Source organism: Schistocerca gregaria, chromosome 5, assembly GCF_023897955.1.
Source record: "Schistocerca gregaria isolate iqSchGreg1 chromosome 5, iqSchGreg1.2, whole genome shotgun sequence".
In the NCBI taxonomy this organism is placed as follows: Eukaryota; Metazoa; Arthropoda; class Insecta; order Orthoptera; family Acrididae; genus Schistocerca; species Schistocerca gregaria.
The window spans coordinates 273,352,774-273,368,777 of NC_064924.1; the positions used below are offsets into that span (position 1 = coordinate 273,352,774).

The 16,004-nt window shown below is 40.8% G+C and overlaps 1 protein-coding gene across 1 annotated transcript in view; it reads left to right on the forward strand.

The window, feature by feature from the left end:
- The window catches only part of LOC126271942 (scm-like with four MBT domains protein 1), a 161,551-nt gene that overhangs the window by 23,423 nt on the left and 122,124 nt on the right, over positions 1 to 16,004 (forward strand). The window contains exons 2-3 of the mRNA XM_049974369.1: positions 772 to 845; positions 13,584 to 13,943. Of these exons, the coding sequence (XP_049830326.1) occupies positions 772 to 845; positions 13,584 to 13,943 (434 nt within the window). The remainder of the gene's footprint in view (positions 1 to 771; positions 846 to 13,583; positions 13,944 to 16,004) is intronic.

Below are 16,004 nucleotides of genomic sequence, written 5' to 3' on the forward strand. Positions count from 1 at the left end.
ATTCAGAGAGACAAATTATGTTAACTGGGTTTTATTTTTACTCTTTTGGAATTATAATTTGTGTATTGCTGAAAATTCTCTACTAACAGCTTTCGCATGAATACAGTATGGTAAACTTATTCTGTTTAGTTACTTTTTCAAAATGATTATTTGTTTCAGTTCTGATCTCCCCTAGAATTTGGTTTCTTTCTGTCCTCCTTACACTTAAAAAGGTGCTATTTAAGACCTATGTCCTACTGTATTTTACTACCTGCTTAAGGTTTTGTTGTTAACCCAGTCAGACTCCCTTATCTATCCTGTTGAAGTGAAGGATGTGTCCAAAGTAATTCTACCTGCTGGTGGAATCAACATAAACCACAACAATTTGTGACGCTGCGCTCACTAGAGGCAGCCATTCCAACTAGTAATTAACGTTCCTGGCAGAAGTATGTAAATGAGATTGATAACTTCAGCCAATTTTATATACAGACTCAACTGGCATGATATGATGCTGATGCTATCTCTACAAGGTCACACACTCTAGAATACTTGGATCTCTGTCAGTACTATTGCCTGTTTCACCCACTGTACCACTATGCTCTCTTTTGTAAAATCCTTACAGAGTGACTCTATGCCTTCTATCATCAGCACAGGGTTTTAAAAGAAACTAGTGGCCATGCAATGAAATATGTATTTTATTTATGACTTAGTACATTTAATGTATACACTGATATATTGGTTTGTATATTTAACAACATTTTTTTCTGTATATTTATTGTTTCACCTTTACAGATGACAGTTTCATTTGGCAAGATTACCTGGAAGCGACTGGCACCAAGGCAGTTCCCCATGCTCTCTTTACACATGTGAGTGTGCAAAGTATTGAAATTTATACCTATCAGTGTGTATTGTAAGTTGTTTCTTCATTGATTTTGGTTTGTTTTATTCAATTAAACATAGAAGACATTTATTTGTACCTCAACTCACTGCATGTCTTAGGGCACAGAAATTACTAGGGCATGGTACAGTGCTATTACGTGCTCAAAGAAAGTTAATATGTCAGCTGAATTAATTAGTTGCAATACACACTGGTGATAGGGTACGAGTTTAAAAAAAAAAAGAATAAATAAATAATCATTCCACTTGCTAATTAGTATCATTCAGACAGGTATTGGAGGTATTCTTAAATCAGGGGCGCTTACTTGGCAGAAAATCGAGTCCAGTACCTTGCCATGATTTATCTCTGGCAACATCAGAACTTAGTATCTGATCTGTGCACAGGGCTGTATCAAGGGCATGGTGAGATATGTTCCTGCCAAGGGCACATACACAGAGATGGTGCAAAACTGACTTGAATGAAAACAGCCAAGACAAATCTAGTTTAAGAATTACCCCTAGAGAGATATGTGAGTTCTCCTACCCCCTATGTCCTACCTTCTGCCTATGAGAAGAATCCTTACCCACAGACCACAACAGTAAAAGCATGCTGTTATTGCAGTGTCATTTCTACAGTGTCTATTTGTCAGAGTAGTATTGCGAAGAAACAACTACTACGGAGCAGATGTCTATCGCTGATGTGGTTTATGTGGCAACAGAACACTCAGTTCCCACACCAGCCACCTACACAGCTCTCTCATATTCAACAGTGGAGTTCTTGCCGCTTCTTTGCTGTGGTATGGTCTGCAGGCAGGTGCCGAAGCAAATACACTATTTGAATGAAGGTTTCCGATTTTTCTCAGTTTCTGCTGACATTTGACCGGAGTGAGACACAGTAGTGGGGGAAGAAAACAGGGTATAAGTAGTGTACTAGATACTCCATCCAGTACTGTTCCTCTGAAACTTGACCTTCTCTTGACATGTTGAATGTTCACAAGAACGCGGCCATATAACATTGTTGACAACTGTTGATATTTTGACTGGTGACCAACCTGTCATTTTCAAGGTACAAGTGAAATGAGAGACAGTGCATGCAACTAATACCACTAATCCTTTTCCACAAACCTGTAGTTTTACTAAACCTATTTACAAAATAAAATTTGCTAAAGCCATAAAAATTACTGGAAGGTAGTTTTGTGAGGGAGAAGGGGAAGGAAGGGCACAGTTTTGGCACTTCTGTGAGGGATACAGGACCATCAAGGCATGGCTCAACCTGTGCATCTGTTTGTTCCCTGTCCAGCTCATCTGGAGTTAATCAGCATTGCATATTAACTATAAAATTTATAGGTGCTCTCTCATAGCATCCTACACCATCTTTCTAGCTGGTCCTACTAAATGGATGTGATTTAGATATCCCTCTCCATTCCACATCTTTCCCCAAAACATTTTTAGTGTTAGATGAAGCTCGTCCCCACTGTTTCCCCCTTCTTTCAGAAAACTACAAAGAAAATGTGTGTGAACTGTTCTCATCTACAGTGATGACACCAGCAACAGTGTACAGTGCTGCTGTTAGTGCTAGTCTTCTCATTCACTTTGAACCAATGACTGCTAAATAACATGCAGTAGTGCTTCAGATCCTGTGACATCAGCATTAGGTACAGTGACACTTGCGGTATCTGAAGCGTAAATTTGTGCATTGGTCTCAGTTTACTTTTACACTATGTGATCAAAAGTAGCCTGACACCTGGCTAAAAGTGACTTACAAGTTCGTGGTGCCCTCCATCAGTAATGCTGGGATTCAATATGGTGTTGGCTCATCCTTAGCCTTGATGACAGCTTCCACCCTCTCAGGCATACGTTAAATCAGGTGCTGGAAGGTTTCTCGGGGAATGGCAGCCCATTCTTCATGGAGTTCTGCACTGTGGAGAGGTATCGATGTCGGTCGGTGAGGCTTGGCACGAAGTTAGCGCGCCAAAACGTTCCAAAGGTGTTCTGTAGGATTCAGGTCAGGACTCTGTGCAGCCCAGTCCCAATAAAGGGATGCTATTGTCTTGTAACCACTCCACCACTGGCCGTGCATTATGAACAGGTGCTTGATCGTGTTGAAAGGTGCAGTCGCCACCCCGGAACTGCTCTTCAACAGTGGGAAGCAAGAAGGTGCTTAGAACATCAATGTAGGCCTTTGCTGTGATAGTGCCATGCAAAACAGCAAGGAGTGCAAGTCCCCTCCATGAAAAACACGACCACACCATAACACCACCACTTCCGAATTTTACTGTTGGCACTACACACACTGGCAGATGACATTCACTGGTCATTCGCCATACCCACACCCTGCCACCAGATCGCCACATTGTGTACTGTAATTTCTCACTCCACACAATGTTTTTCCACTGTTCAATCGTCCAATGTTTACGCTCCTTACACGAAGCGAGGCACCGTTTGACATCTACCGGCTTGATGCAGGACCATGAAATCCAAGTTTTTTCACCTCCTCTCTAACTATCATAGTATTTCCAGTGGATCCTGATACAGTTTAGAATTCCTGATGCAGTTTGGAATTCCTGTGTGATTGTCTGGATAGGGGTCTGCCTATTACACATTACGACCCTCTTCAACTGTAGGTGGTCTCTGTCAGTCAACAGATGAGTTCGGCCAGTACGCTTTTATGCTGTATGTGTCTTTTCATGTTTCCACTTCATTATTGCGTTGGAAACAGCGGACCTCCCTAGGTTTCTCTTTGGTGGCCTCACCTCCAAGGAAGGTCGCACCCTTTAGTTTTCCAGGTTATGGCGGTAGGGGAACGGAACGGCAATGGAGACCCTGATCGGTGTCTTGTGGAGCATCCTATCCTTGTGGCGATAGTGACCTATGTCGTCCTGCACCCACATCTTCTTGTTTGTCTTTATTGTTCCGGAGTTGACGTCAGCTAAGATTGGTCTGCTGTCTTCTGGTGTGAGTATCATCAAATATCCCCCGCCTTTCTCGACAATAGTGCACCACATGCCTCAGTTGTCTGCAGTGGAAACATACTGGTTGGTTATCCAGGGTCCTCCAGACATCAGTCTTTCTTGGTGCCCAAACAGGTTACTCATGGGGTATTGTATGAACGTAACTCTGCCTGGGTCTCAAAGGAGAAATGAAGGATTAGTGATTGGGTTCAATGTCTGTTCCACTTCCTCCCTTATGACCTCTTGAAGCATCTCGGTTTTTTGTTCGACATTCAATCCAAGTGCCTTCTGAAAATCTCTTGTATAGACGCATGACTCAAGTGTCACCCAATCACCTGACCATGTTCGAAGTCCATGAGTTCCGCGAAGCGCCCCATTCGGCTCTCTCATAGTGTCTAATAACTACTGAAGTCGCTGATATGGAGTACCTGGCAGCAGGTGGCAGCAAAATGCACCTAATATGTAAAACGTATGTTTTTGGAGGTTTCCGGATACTTTTGATCACATAGTGTATGTAAGCACAGCCTAATCTGGATTTTAAATTATGTACTTCTCTCTGCCTATGAAAGAGCTAAATTCACATATAGATATTTCTTGTTGTGAGGTCAATTGCCCTGCACAGACAGCTAGAAGCTGTTTTGGCAACTGTGAGCTGGCTGGTGAAATAGCAAGACAGTTATTATTGTGAAGGCACCACAGTGATTGCCCAACTATTCTTGTTGCCAGTGTAGTCCACAGAGACCACTTGTTTCGCACCAACTGGTCACCCAATGACATCTGGTGGACCACTTCAACATCTGGAGATGTTTCGCAAGGAAGGTTGTTTATTGCTAATTGCTTCTAATGAATAGGGCTGAGGCTTTATCTTCTACTGATAATAAGACAGAGCCAGTAGGTCTTGCTTCTCCTGTTCTTGCAATAGTCTCTTTTCTGTTGGAGTGTTGTTACCCATAATGGGTGGAGTGGGGTCTGGAAGTTGTGGACAATTCCAGTGCTAGGCAGATGTTCCTTCAGAGAAATGACGTCACATGAGGAAAACAAACAAAATGTCTGTTTGGAGTGTGTCCTTGGAGAAATTGTGTGCCACGTAGAAGAGACCATTTGGGGAACAATTGGAAGCACAGATTGCCGTCAGTTGCAGATTGTCACCCACGTTGGTGCCAGTAATATCTGTCACCTCGGTTATGAGACTATTCTTAGTGATTTGCAGAGGCTGGTGGATCTGGTGATGATGCGTAATGTCTTTTGTGTGCTCTCTGCATAGTTGATTTCCTCATTGTATTAGGGACTGATCGAGGCCCTTCAGTTTGGATCCAAGTGGAGGATCTAAACCAGAAACTTATTTGGGTTTATGATGACTGCAGCTGTAGATTCCTTCAACTTCATTGCACATTCGAGACTTTTTACGTTGCCCAGGGTAGGTTAGGAGTGCACTATACACTACAAATGGTTGCTTGGATGGAAGAGTATATGTGGAATGCACATGGTGATATTTTTTTTTAGACTGTATTAAATTCTGAGACCTCTCACAAGGAAAAGTTACCAGCATATAAATGAGTTTTTAAAACACACTCAATAGCAAATGGTGGGAGTGAGGATCTTATGGTATTAATATTTACTTGCTGGAGTATTCACAGCAAAGTTCCAAACCTGATAGCTTTCCTATAAAGCTGCTCTCACATCATAACTAGCAGTTGAGAGTTGATTGAAATCAAAAACTTTGGATTTCGAAATTTTTTACGATACATAAAACATGTATTGGAAAAATAGAGTAAACTGACAAGGAGGAAGAGTGTTTACACTGGTATGAAGAAGAGTTAGGTCTGGTGATGTCCAAAATGAATCCAACTGCAAACAGATGTGGACAAGAGTGACCCTGGTTGGTGAACTTACACTTATAATCGGAGGTTTCTACGTACCCCCAGACTCAGACAGATTGGTCATTAGAAGGGAAAAAATAAAACTGATGTTTCCTGTGAACAACGAGTGCTTTAACCCATTAACAAAAGAAATGTTGTTGCAGAAGAAGCTGATTTCCTCTGTGGTGTATTCGATATGATACTAAACTGTTGCATGGAGGGTCATGAGTTCAAAACTCACCTGAACTGTACAATTTTAATTTCTATATTTGGTTCACGTACATTCTACAAGTATCCACAAATGTCAAGAATGATTTTACAGGAATGTTCTCTATCTGTATACATACTGTATGTGTTCTGGCCGGAGGCAGTTCACTCCGCGCTCTTGTATGTGCAAGTGCTGAATAAACCTTTGTTAAGTGAAGTTAGTGTTTGTCATTCATCCAATTACACCTTCGTCCACGTGTCATTATTCTGGTGGAGGCGCTGGGTATTGGAACTTGTGCTAGCGCACATTATCGACGACACAGTGGCTCCTATTAGGCCACGACAAAGCCGTCGTTTATATGGCAAGAAACCCAAGTTCAAGCCATATTCAACACATCGCAATCTATCAGAGACAAGAAGAAGAGGACATTGCGATGACAGCAACTGTAGGCCACCACATAAGACATCCTTCTGGATTCTCTGGTGACAGTGGCCAAGATCCAAACAAGTGGCTGAAGGTATATGAGCGTATAGCCTGATTTAACAATGGGATGACACCGTGTGTTTGGCTAACTTATTTTTCTCCTTGGAGGGCACTGCCAAGCAATGGTATGAGAACAATGAGAAGAAGTTCACAAGCTGGGAAATATTCCAGACAGAACAGCGCAAGTATTTCGGTGACACACGACGACAGAAGTGCAAGGCTGAAGATAAATTAAAGTGCAGGGCACAGCGTCAAGGAGAAACTACAGCATCCTACATTCAAGACGTCTTGTAGCTGTATAAAATAGTGGATCCTAGAATGAAGGAGGAAGATAAGGTTGCACATCTCATGAAGGGTGTTGCGGAGGACATGTATCTAGCCCTACTCCTGAAGGAGATTTTGACAGCAGACAACTTCATAAAATGGTGCCAGTATATTGAGACAATGAATTAAAAAAGAATTACACACAAGAAGTTTGAACGGCTTCCAAACGTCAAATCAGTGTCTGTGATGGAGGAAGCAATTGATTTCACAAGTGTTCTTCATCAGATAGTGAGGAAGGAAGTTCAGAAGGCACTTGGATTGCATGGCGAACAAAAAACCGAGATGCTTCAAGAGGTCATAAGGAAGGAAGTGGAACAGACATTGAACCCAATCTCGAGTCCTTCATGTGAAAAAGTCGAGACCCAGGCGGGGTTACGTTCATACAATGTCGCATGAGTAACCTGTTTGGGCACCAAGAAAGACTGATGTCTGGAGGACCCTGGATAACCAACCAGTATATTTCCACTGCAGACAACCGGGGCATGTGGTGCACTATTGTCGAGAAAGGCGGCGGATATTTGATGATGCTCACGCCAGAAAACAGCAGACCGATCTTAGCCGACGTCAGCTCCGGAACGATAAAGACGAACAAGATGATGTGGGTGCAGGACGACATAGGTCACTATCACCACAAAGATAGGATGCTCCCCAAGACACCGATCAATGTCTACATTGTCATTCCGATCACCTACCACCACAACCTGGAAAACTAAAGTGTGCGACCTTCCTTGGAGGTGAGGCCACCAAAGAGAAAAATCCTCCACTGTCGATCACTTCAAAAATGATAGGAAACTACATCGATACCTTCATGGATGGCCGACCAGCTCAAGCTCTTTTGGACTCTGGAGCATCATATTCAGTTACTCAGTCATTTCGGAGAAGTACTGTTGCCAGTTGCAGAAAACCATATTCGTCAACAGCAAAACATCTCTGCCGAAGGTGGCTAATGGGAAATATGTAGAACATACAGGAAGATGTACCATTCGTGTGGGTACAAGTGGCCATACACAGCCCTTAGAATTCGTCGTCTTACAAGAGTGTAATCATGATGTCATTTTCGGATAGGACTTTTTGAAAGCTTCTCAGGCAATTATAGATTGTGGTCACTCGAAGAGTATGCTAGACGAGATGTGATACTGTGAACAGGAAGATGCGCATCTGAGTGCGTGGAGACTATGTGTGCTGGACGAAGTGATCATTCGTGCAGTCAGTACTAGAAAAGTAAATGTCATGTGGATTACTTTGCAAGAAAAACTTTGATCTGTTTGGAAAGATGGGGCTACTAGTGATTCCTAAACACATGCGCTTAGATGTTCTACAGAAATTCCATGACACACCTGAGGCCGGACATTTAGGATTTATTAAGATCTATGATGGAATTCACAAGAGATTTTTCTAGCCAGGTTTATTTAGGCGTGTCTGTCACTTTGTGTTGCACTGCTGAGAGTGCCAGAGGAGAAAGACAGTTCTTCCGAAACCACCTGGCTGACTCATACCAATTCCACCAGCCGAAACACCTTTCCAGCGTGTTGAGATTGCCCTCCTCAGGCGATTTCCAAGATCTGCTAGTGTCAATAGAGGGAGTATTGTTTGCACTGATTATCTGACATGCTATGCCATTACAAAAGCCATGATAACAGCTGAAGCATCCGAGGTAGCAAAATTCATCGTGGAAGACATTGTATTAAAACACAGTTGTGAATTACGTATTGCGGGGAAGTTTTTCAATCAAATCTTGTGGCAGAGATAAACTGTCAGTGCAACATTACTCATCACATGATGACTGCCTGCCATCCAGGGTAAATTCGAAGCTCCAGCGGCAGGCAACAAGTGGAAACATGACGAAAAGCGCAGTGACAAAAAAGTTCTAAGAATATCGCTGCCAGGACGAGCATCAGTCATTGGGAGTCAGAGTATGCAGGACTGATGACTCGTTCCCAGACTAGGAGGATGTAATACCAAGACTCTGTTCTCTTAAGGAGGGAGCAGTGTCACAGAAGAAGCTGAGTAGCACCTTGGTGTAGTGGATGTGATACTAAACTGTTGCATGGGGGGGTCATGAGTTCAAAACTCACCTGGACTGTACAATTTTAATTTCTATATTCGGATCAAGTACATTCTACGAGTATTCACAAATGTCAAGAATCATTGTACTGGAAGTCCTGTAGCTGTATATATACTGTATGTGTTCTGGCCGGAGGCATTTCGCTCTGCACTCTTGTATGTTCAAGTGCTGAATAAAGCTTCGTTAAGTGAAGGTAGTGTTCGTCATTCATCTAATTACACCTTCATCTACATAACAATATTGTAGACATCCTGCCTACAGATGGACCCAATCTTTTCAAGACTGTCACCAGTGAGGGACGGATTAGTGACCACATGCTATTACGGGAACAATGGTCATCAAGAAAGCTAGGAACATTTGGTCAAAGTGATAGTCACTAACAACTTACTTGAAGGAGACACTGACAACATTTAGCTCAGGTCCAATAATTGTGGAACAATTGCAATTAAAGTGTAAAGGCAGTGTAAACCGTGGTCTAAGTAAATGTGTCCCAAATAAAATAATAAACAGTGACAAAGACTCACTTGGGTGTAATGATACCTTTCATAGGGTGTTGCAGAAACAGAGACTGCTACAGTCATGCTTCAAAAGAGATTGCTGGGAAACATTAAAAAAACTTAATAGCAGCTCATGCATCCATAAGAAGAGCTATCTTTGAAGTCTACAATAATTTTCACAGTTGTATCTTGGGGAAGGATCTTTTAGAAAACCATAGAAATTTGTGCTCATACATTAAATCATTAGATGAATCCAAACTTTCCAGTCAGTCTCATGTGGATCTGTCTGGCATTGAAGCTGCAGACAACAGACGAAAAGCTGAAATATTTAATTCACCATGTTGCAGACAGGAACAATTAAGACACTTACACGTAAGCTTTCTTCCACAGCCTTTGTTAGATATAGAGAAATACTCACAAGCAAGTACACCTCATGCACACATAACCACCATTTCTGACAGCTCGGGCCAGGATGTCGAAATTGGTGGTCATGTGTGCATGAAGCATCCTTGCTTGTATGTATAAATTGTGTGTGTTTCTCCGTTTCCAACAAGGGCTGTGGCCAAAAGCTTATGTGTGAATGTCTTTTAACAGTGCCTGTCTATAGCTAAGTAGCAACCTATCTTTTCCTACATTGTTTATATTTCTACCAGGAGTTTCCGTTGTGTGAAATATTTAATTCTTCATTGAAAATGTTATCTATGCATGAGGATACTACCATACTAATTTCTAATCACCACAAAGACTCAACAATGAGAGATATTGAAATATGTAGTCCTCCTCAATATTGAAACGCAATTAAAAACAATGCACCAATCTCTGACAGCATTCCAGTTAGTTTATACATTGAATGTGCTGCAGAATTAGCCTGTTTCCTACTGCAAATTGATTGGGAATTTCTCGTGCAGCAAATAGCCCTCTTGTGGTGAAAAGCCACAGGCCACTCTTGTTTACAAAAATATTAAGTAATTAGATACATTATCTATAGCGTATTTAAACTTAAACATTATGATGTTCCTTGAGGGAAATGAACTTCTCTCAAGGAACCATAACAGAATCAGGAAAGAAACCACTTGTTTGAAATACAGGGCAGGGTCTGTAGCAGTCATTAAAGTGAAGCAAATTTTGTGGGGCAGCATGTTCACCCAAAGGGTGGTCCACCTGTCTCTTGGCAACAGTTTGGCAGTGGCCATTTGTGTGGACATACGGCTTGTTAGTAGTCACATTCATGTAGAATGTGGCATAGTTGTTGCAGCTAAGTTTATGGATTTTGCGGATTGTAGTCTTGTATGGAAGTGAGATGGGGTAATAAGCATTTCAGACAGAAAGAGTATAGATGCTTTTGAGATGTACTATAGAAGAAGGCTGAACTTTGGATGGGAAAATGAAATAAAAAAGAAAAAGAAATTTGTGGTACAGCTTGACTAAAAGAAATGACCTGTTGATTGGATACATCCTGAGGAATCAAAGAATTGTCAATTTTGTTATGAAACAAAATTTTGTGGCTAGAAATTCCATTGTATTTTATTGTAGAAAGAGACTAAGACTAGAATACAGCAAGCGGATTCAAAAGACTGTAGGTTGCGAGAGTTAAGCTGAGCTGAAGAGGATTGCGCAGGGTGAACTAACATGGATCTCTACATCAAACCAGGAATTAAGACTACAACAGCATAGTTTAGTGTGCATCATTTTGATATACCTGATACTTAGTATTTCAGAGTCACACAGACAATATAATTTAGCTCCTTTATTTCACTTAAGTAATAACTATGTTATATTTGTGTACATGAATTACACTAGATGTAAAATTATGCAGAATACTTAATATTCTCATTGTCCATGTGTGAGTGTACCTTCTTCCATGGTAAAAACAGTGGATTACAAGCTCGCTAGGTAAATGGATGTCTGTGTCCTGCTTTGTGGTTATATAAGAACCTCCAAAGCAAATGAATAATAACCACATGAATGGTGCATGTTTTTGTGAACAGGCAACATTGAATGGGTTATATGAACAGATTAACTTTAGATAACTGATGTTAGTAAGTGACCGAGAGAACATAACTGACATTGTCATGTAGTTGTTGGCAGTTACTAGTTCACAGTAATTAAATGATGCATTACAACATTTCTAACGCAATTCAGAAGAGGAAAACTGCAAGCCACCTCCAACAATGCACTGTGGCAACTAATAGTCATGTAAACTTTATCAGTTCACCATCGCCAAAGATATTGACTTTACTTGGACTCTTGTGAGTGATTGCTAAGGAGGTGGCAGAGCATGTTAATCAAAACACTGTATTTGGATAGTGTTTCCACGGTTTCACCCATGTGTATGACATAAATTCAAATATTTGACACGTGTATTAGATAATTAGCATCTTATTGCCTTAGTGGTACTTACATGATATACTTGTAGACTATTGCTTAGTGTACTGTACTCTTTTCTGTGTGTTGTTTCAAATTTATGGGATTGTTATAGATTTTTAATTACTTGGAATTGCATGAGTTGAAATGTTTCTTATTTGAACTCTACATGAAATAAGCATGAAGCACACCAAGGTTGGATCCAATTTAAAGATAAATAATTACGGTATGGTTGTGCATTACTATGGACTGTATGCCTGTAGTAGTTGGAAAGGCAAATGTGACAGTGGTAATAGTGCAAATAAAATAGAAAGAAACTTCCACATGGGAAAAATATATTAAAAACAAAGATTCCAAGACTTACCAAGCGGGAAAGCGCCGGTAGATAGGCACAATGAATAAAACACACAAACACAGAATTTCGAGCTTTCGCAACCAGCGGCTGCTTCGTCAGGAAAGAGGGAAGGAAACTGTGTATGTATGGATGGATCTGTGTGTGTGTGTGTGTGTGTGTGTGTGTGTGTGTGTGTGTGTGTGGGCGCGCGCACGAGTTTATACCTATCCTTTTTTCCCCCTAAGGTAAGTCTTTCCGCTCCCGGGATTGGAATGACTCCTTACCCTCTCCCTTAAAACCCACATTCTTTCATCTTTCCTTTTCCTTCCCTCTTTCCTGACGAAGTAGCCGCCGGTTGCGAAAGCTCGAAATTCTGTGTGTGTGTTTGTGTGTTTTATTCATTGTGCCTATCTACCGGCACTTTCCTGCTTGGTAAGTGGTAATAGTGCCTGTCATATGATTAAAAAAGGGAAGAATATTGCTTTTATTTGGAGTTTTCCGGTGGGAAAGGGGTGTGGGGTCATCAGCTTATTTTTTTTCCCCTCCATCCCGCCACAATTTCATCGATTGTGTGAACCTGTTCACCTCACAATAGCACTAACATTCAGTATCCTAGTTGTTTGTTGCATATGTTCCAATCGCTTGTCTTCACCTACAATTTTTCCCCTTCACAGTTCCCTCTGTTACCCTGGAAGGTACTTCCTGATGTCTTGACGTACTGCTTATCATCCTGTCCATTCTTATGAATATTGTTTGCCAGATATTCATTTCTTCTTCCACATAACTTTCAGCATCTTTCAGTAACACCACATCTCAAACAGTTAGATTCTCTACTTTTCCAGTTTTCTTACAGTCCATAATTTCCTTCCATGCAACACTTCCACACTCTAGACATACAATCTCTAAAATTTCTTTTCCAAGTTAAGGTCAAGGTTTGGTACTTGTAAGCTTCTTTTAATGAGAAATGCTCTCTTTCCCTGTTCTAGTCTACGTCTAATATTCTCTGTTCTTCAACTGTTGTTTTGCTTCCAAAGTATCAGAATTCCTTTCGTTTGTCTACTACATGGTCCTCAGTTTCAATATTAAGTTTCCCACTAGATTTAGATTTTTTGTGGTTTTGCTAAACCACGTAAGGAAAATTCAGGATGCTTCCTTTTAGAAAAAGCTGTATCCAGTGACCCATCCCCAATGACTGAGGTGTTAAACTCATATCTTTCTTTCTTTCTTCCTTCACACTGGAACTCATACTTCACTGAAAATGAACTGAATGTCAATGGATTATAGGATTGTATGCTATTTGTATTTGTATCATATTAGTCATTCAGTTATCATTTTGTGCCTTACGTGACTAACATCTGTATTCTTATGTGCACATCAAGAGTTGTTGTAATTTACGGCCGTGCGGGATTAGCCGAGCGGTCTAAGGTGCTGCAGTCGTGGACTGTGCAGCTGGTCTCGGCGGAGGTTCGAGTCCTCCCTCGGGCATGGGTGTGTGTGTGTTTGTCCTTAGGATAATTTAAGTTAAGTAGTGCGTAAGCTTAGGGACTGATGACCTTAGCAGTTAAGTCCCATAAGATTTCACACACATTTGAACTTTTTGTTGTTGTTGTTGTTGTAACATACGAAGTGTGTTCCTGCTGCAGGTGGAGCGGTCTCTAGCGTCTGGCCTTCGCCCGGGAACTGTCGTGGAAGTACCAGACCGAAGTGGAGGTGGATACTGGCCTTGCTCATTGACCTTAGCCTGTGGCCCCCTCCTTCGCGTTCGACCTCTGGGCCTCGGTCCTCAAAATACTGCACTGCAATTCTGGTGCGATCCAGATAAAGTAAGGGTCCACGCGCCGGGATGGGGTGCTGCAAATGGTTTGCAATTGCTACCCCCACCGGAACTGCTCTCGGCAGCAGGAGATGATGCAGATGTCGGGGCCCTGCAAAGAGCAGCAGCTGAGGAAGCACAGCAGGCTGCTGCAGCTGTTACACCTGTCACTGAAGAGCTACTAGCTGGGGTCAGTTCATAGCACTGTTTTGTTTAGCCACTGCTTCCAACTTTCAACCATGCAGAGTTACTAAAATTCTCTGTCTAAAATATAACAATTACTTCATTCAGTTAAATTCAGCTTGTTGAAAAATAATCATTTCAGTAAAATTTTTATTATGTTCTTCTCTTCAACTTATTTGCTGTACATATATTAAGTTTGTCCTGTATTATATTTGAAAACTGTTACAGTGTTCCAGAAACTATTGGATGTTGTTTGTAATTGAGACAATGAGGCATTAATATGTAAATGTTTTCCTTAGATAGCCTTTCGTATCAACTTACCCGTAAAAATGTGGGAAGGCAGTCACTTGCTTGCAGCTATTTCATGTGTTGCACACACAGTTAACAGCATAAAATATACCAATCTCTCTCTCTCTCTCTCTCTCTCTCTCCCTCCCTCCCTCTCTCTCTCCCTCCCTCCCTCTCTCTCTCTCTCTCTCTCTCTCTCTCTCTCTCTCTCTCTCTCTCTCTCTGTGTGTGTGTGTGTGTGTGTGTGTGTGTGTGTGTGTGTGTATGTGTGTGTGTCCCAAACAATTTATGGAGTCAACTGTGTGTATACACCATGCCTCATTGAGTTGCAGGTGAGTGTCTCTCTTTCCTCAGTTTTGTTTATTGTTTCCTACTTAGAATTGATAAATAAATTTCTGATACATATTTCAACATTCACATGAGTCTTTCTATCTTGAACTGCTGAAGCAGTTGCACCTGCATGTTGTGAGAAATTGTTTCAGTGGTAGCTCACGGTGAAATTTGTGGAGGATTATAGTTTTTTGTTGTACCCTAAGAAGGAAACATTGGAAATAAACATTCTATGCCACCAAAGGTATTCATTTTACAAACTTGACAAGGTAAGTAAGGAAAAGATGATGTGGTAAACAAATGTTTACCAATCTTTTGATGTCTGTTGTAACTATCCACTAATAAAGAGCCAGCCATATTACTAATACTGATCTTTACAGTTATCACTTTCAAGCTGTCCTGTAAAAATGTCTTGAGCGTTCCGGCTTGCCCCATTGTGCGCTGACCTGTACTGCACTGTCTTTTGTCACCATGCAGCAGCACTACTGTAATATTGCTTATTCTTTATGTTTTGCTGTCTCTTGTACTGAACACCACACCAGACTAATTTGTTACCACTAGTACCATTACTGATCTCAGTACCTTGTAAGATGCCTCTTTTTCTTGTTCATTTGATGTTCAAATAGACACTTAGAACAATTTTAAAGAATTAAGACAACACTGGTGATAAGGATTCAATCAACACATATTTATTTCCACAAACACCTTCTGATGATAAGACTGCTCTTACCAAGATCCACAACTTTTGCAAGGTAGCACTTGGTAATTAAGATATTTTGAGTAACTAGTTAAGACATATTCTTCAAATGGCATTAATATTGGTTGTGCTTTCAGGAAATTATTTTTAGATGCACACTTTTCTCCCCATTTTATGGTAAAATCCACTGATAATATAAGACATTTCATTAACTAACATATTTTCTCAATAATTGTATACATTTTTGAATACAGAAAATTAGGGCTGCATGATAATAGCACTGTACGTACAAGAGGCTTTGGTTCTAAAATTCCAATGACAGTTATGATGTTAAATTGAAGCAGAAGAAGAAAAAGATATTCCTTACACAGAAAAAAAGGTCTTTCAAATGGTGTATTTCAATGCTAAAGTGAACACAAGTAACTTTTCTTTGTAATAGGTACACATTAACAAAGTTAAAGTGTTGTGTTGTGTTAGTACCATACATTAACAGATCGTGGAATTAAGGCATCTTCCTAATCTCACTTGGAGGCTCAACTCTCCCTAGTGAACAACATTAGTATATAACTGTCGTATAAGATTAATGTTGGTAGTTGTCTTGCAGTGTGGCCAGCAATATTGCATGTTATGCATCTCTCTATGTCAGTTTCAGTATGCCAAACATATTGAGTTTCTAGTCATCTGTTTGATAATGTCTCCCAAGTACTTCAGATATTCAAGTTTCTCTGTTCTGACATAGGTACTCACGTGTTT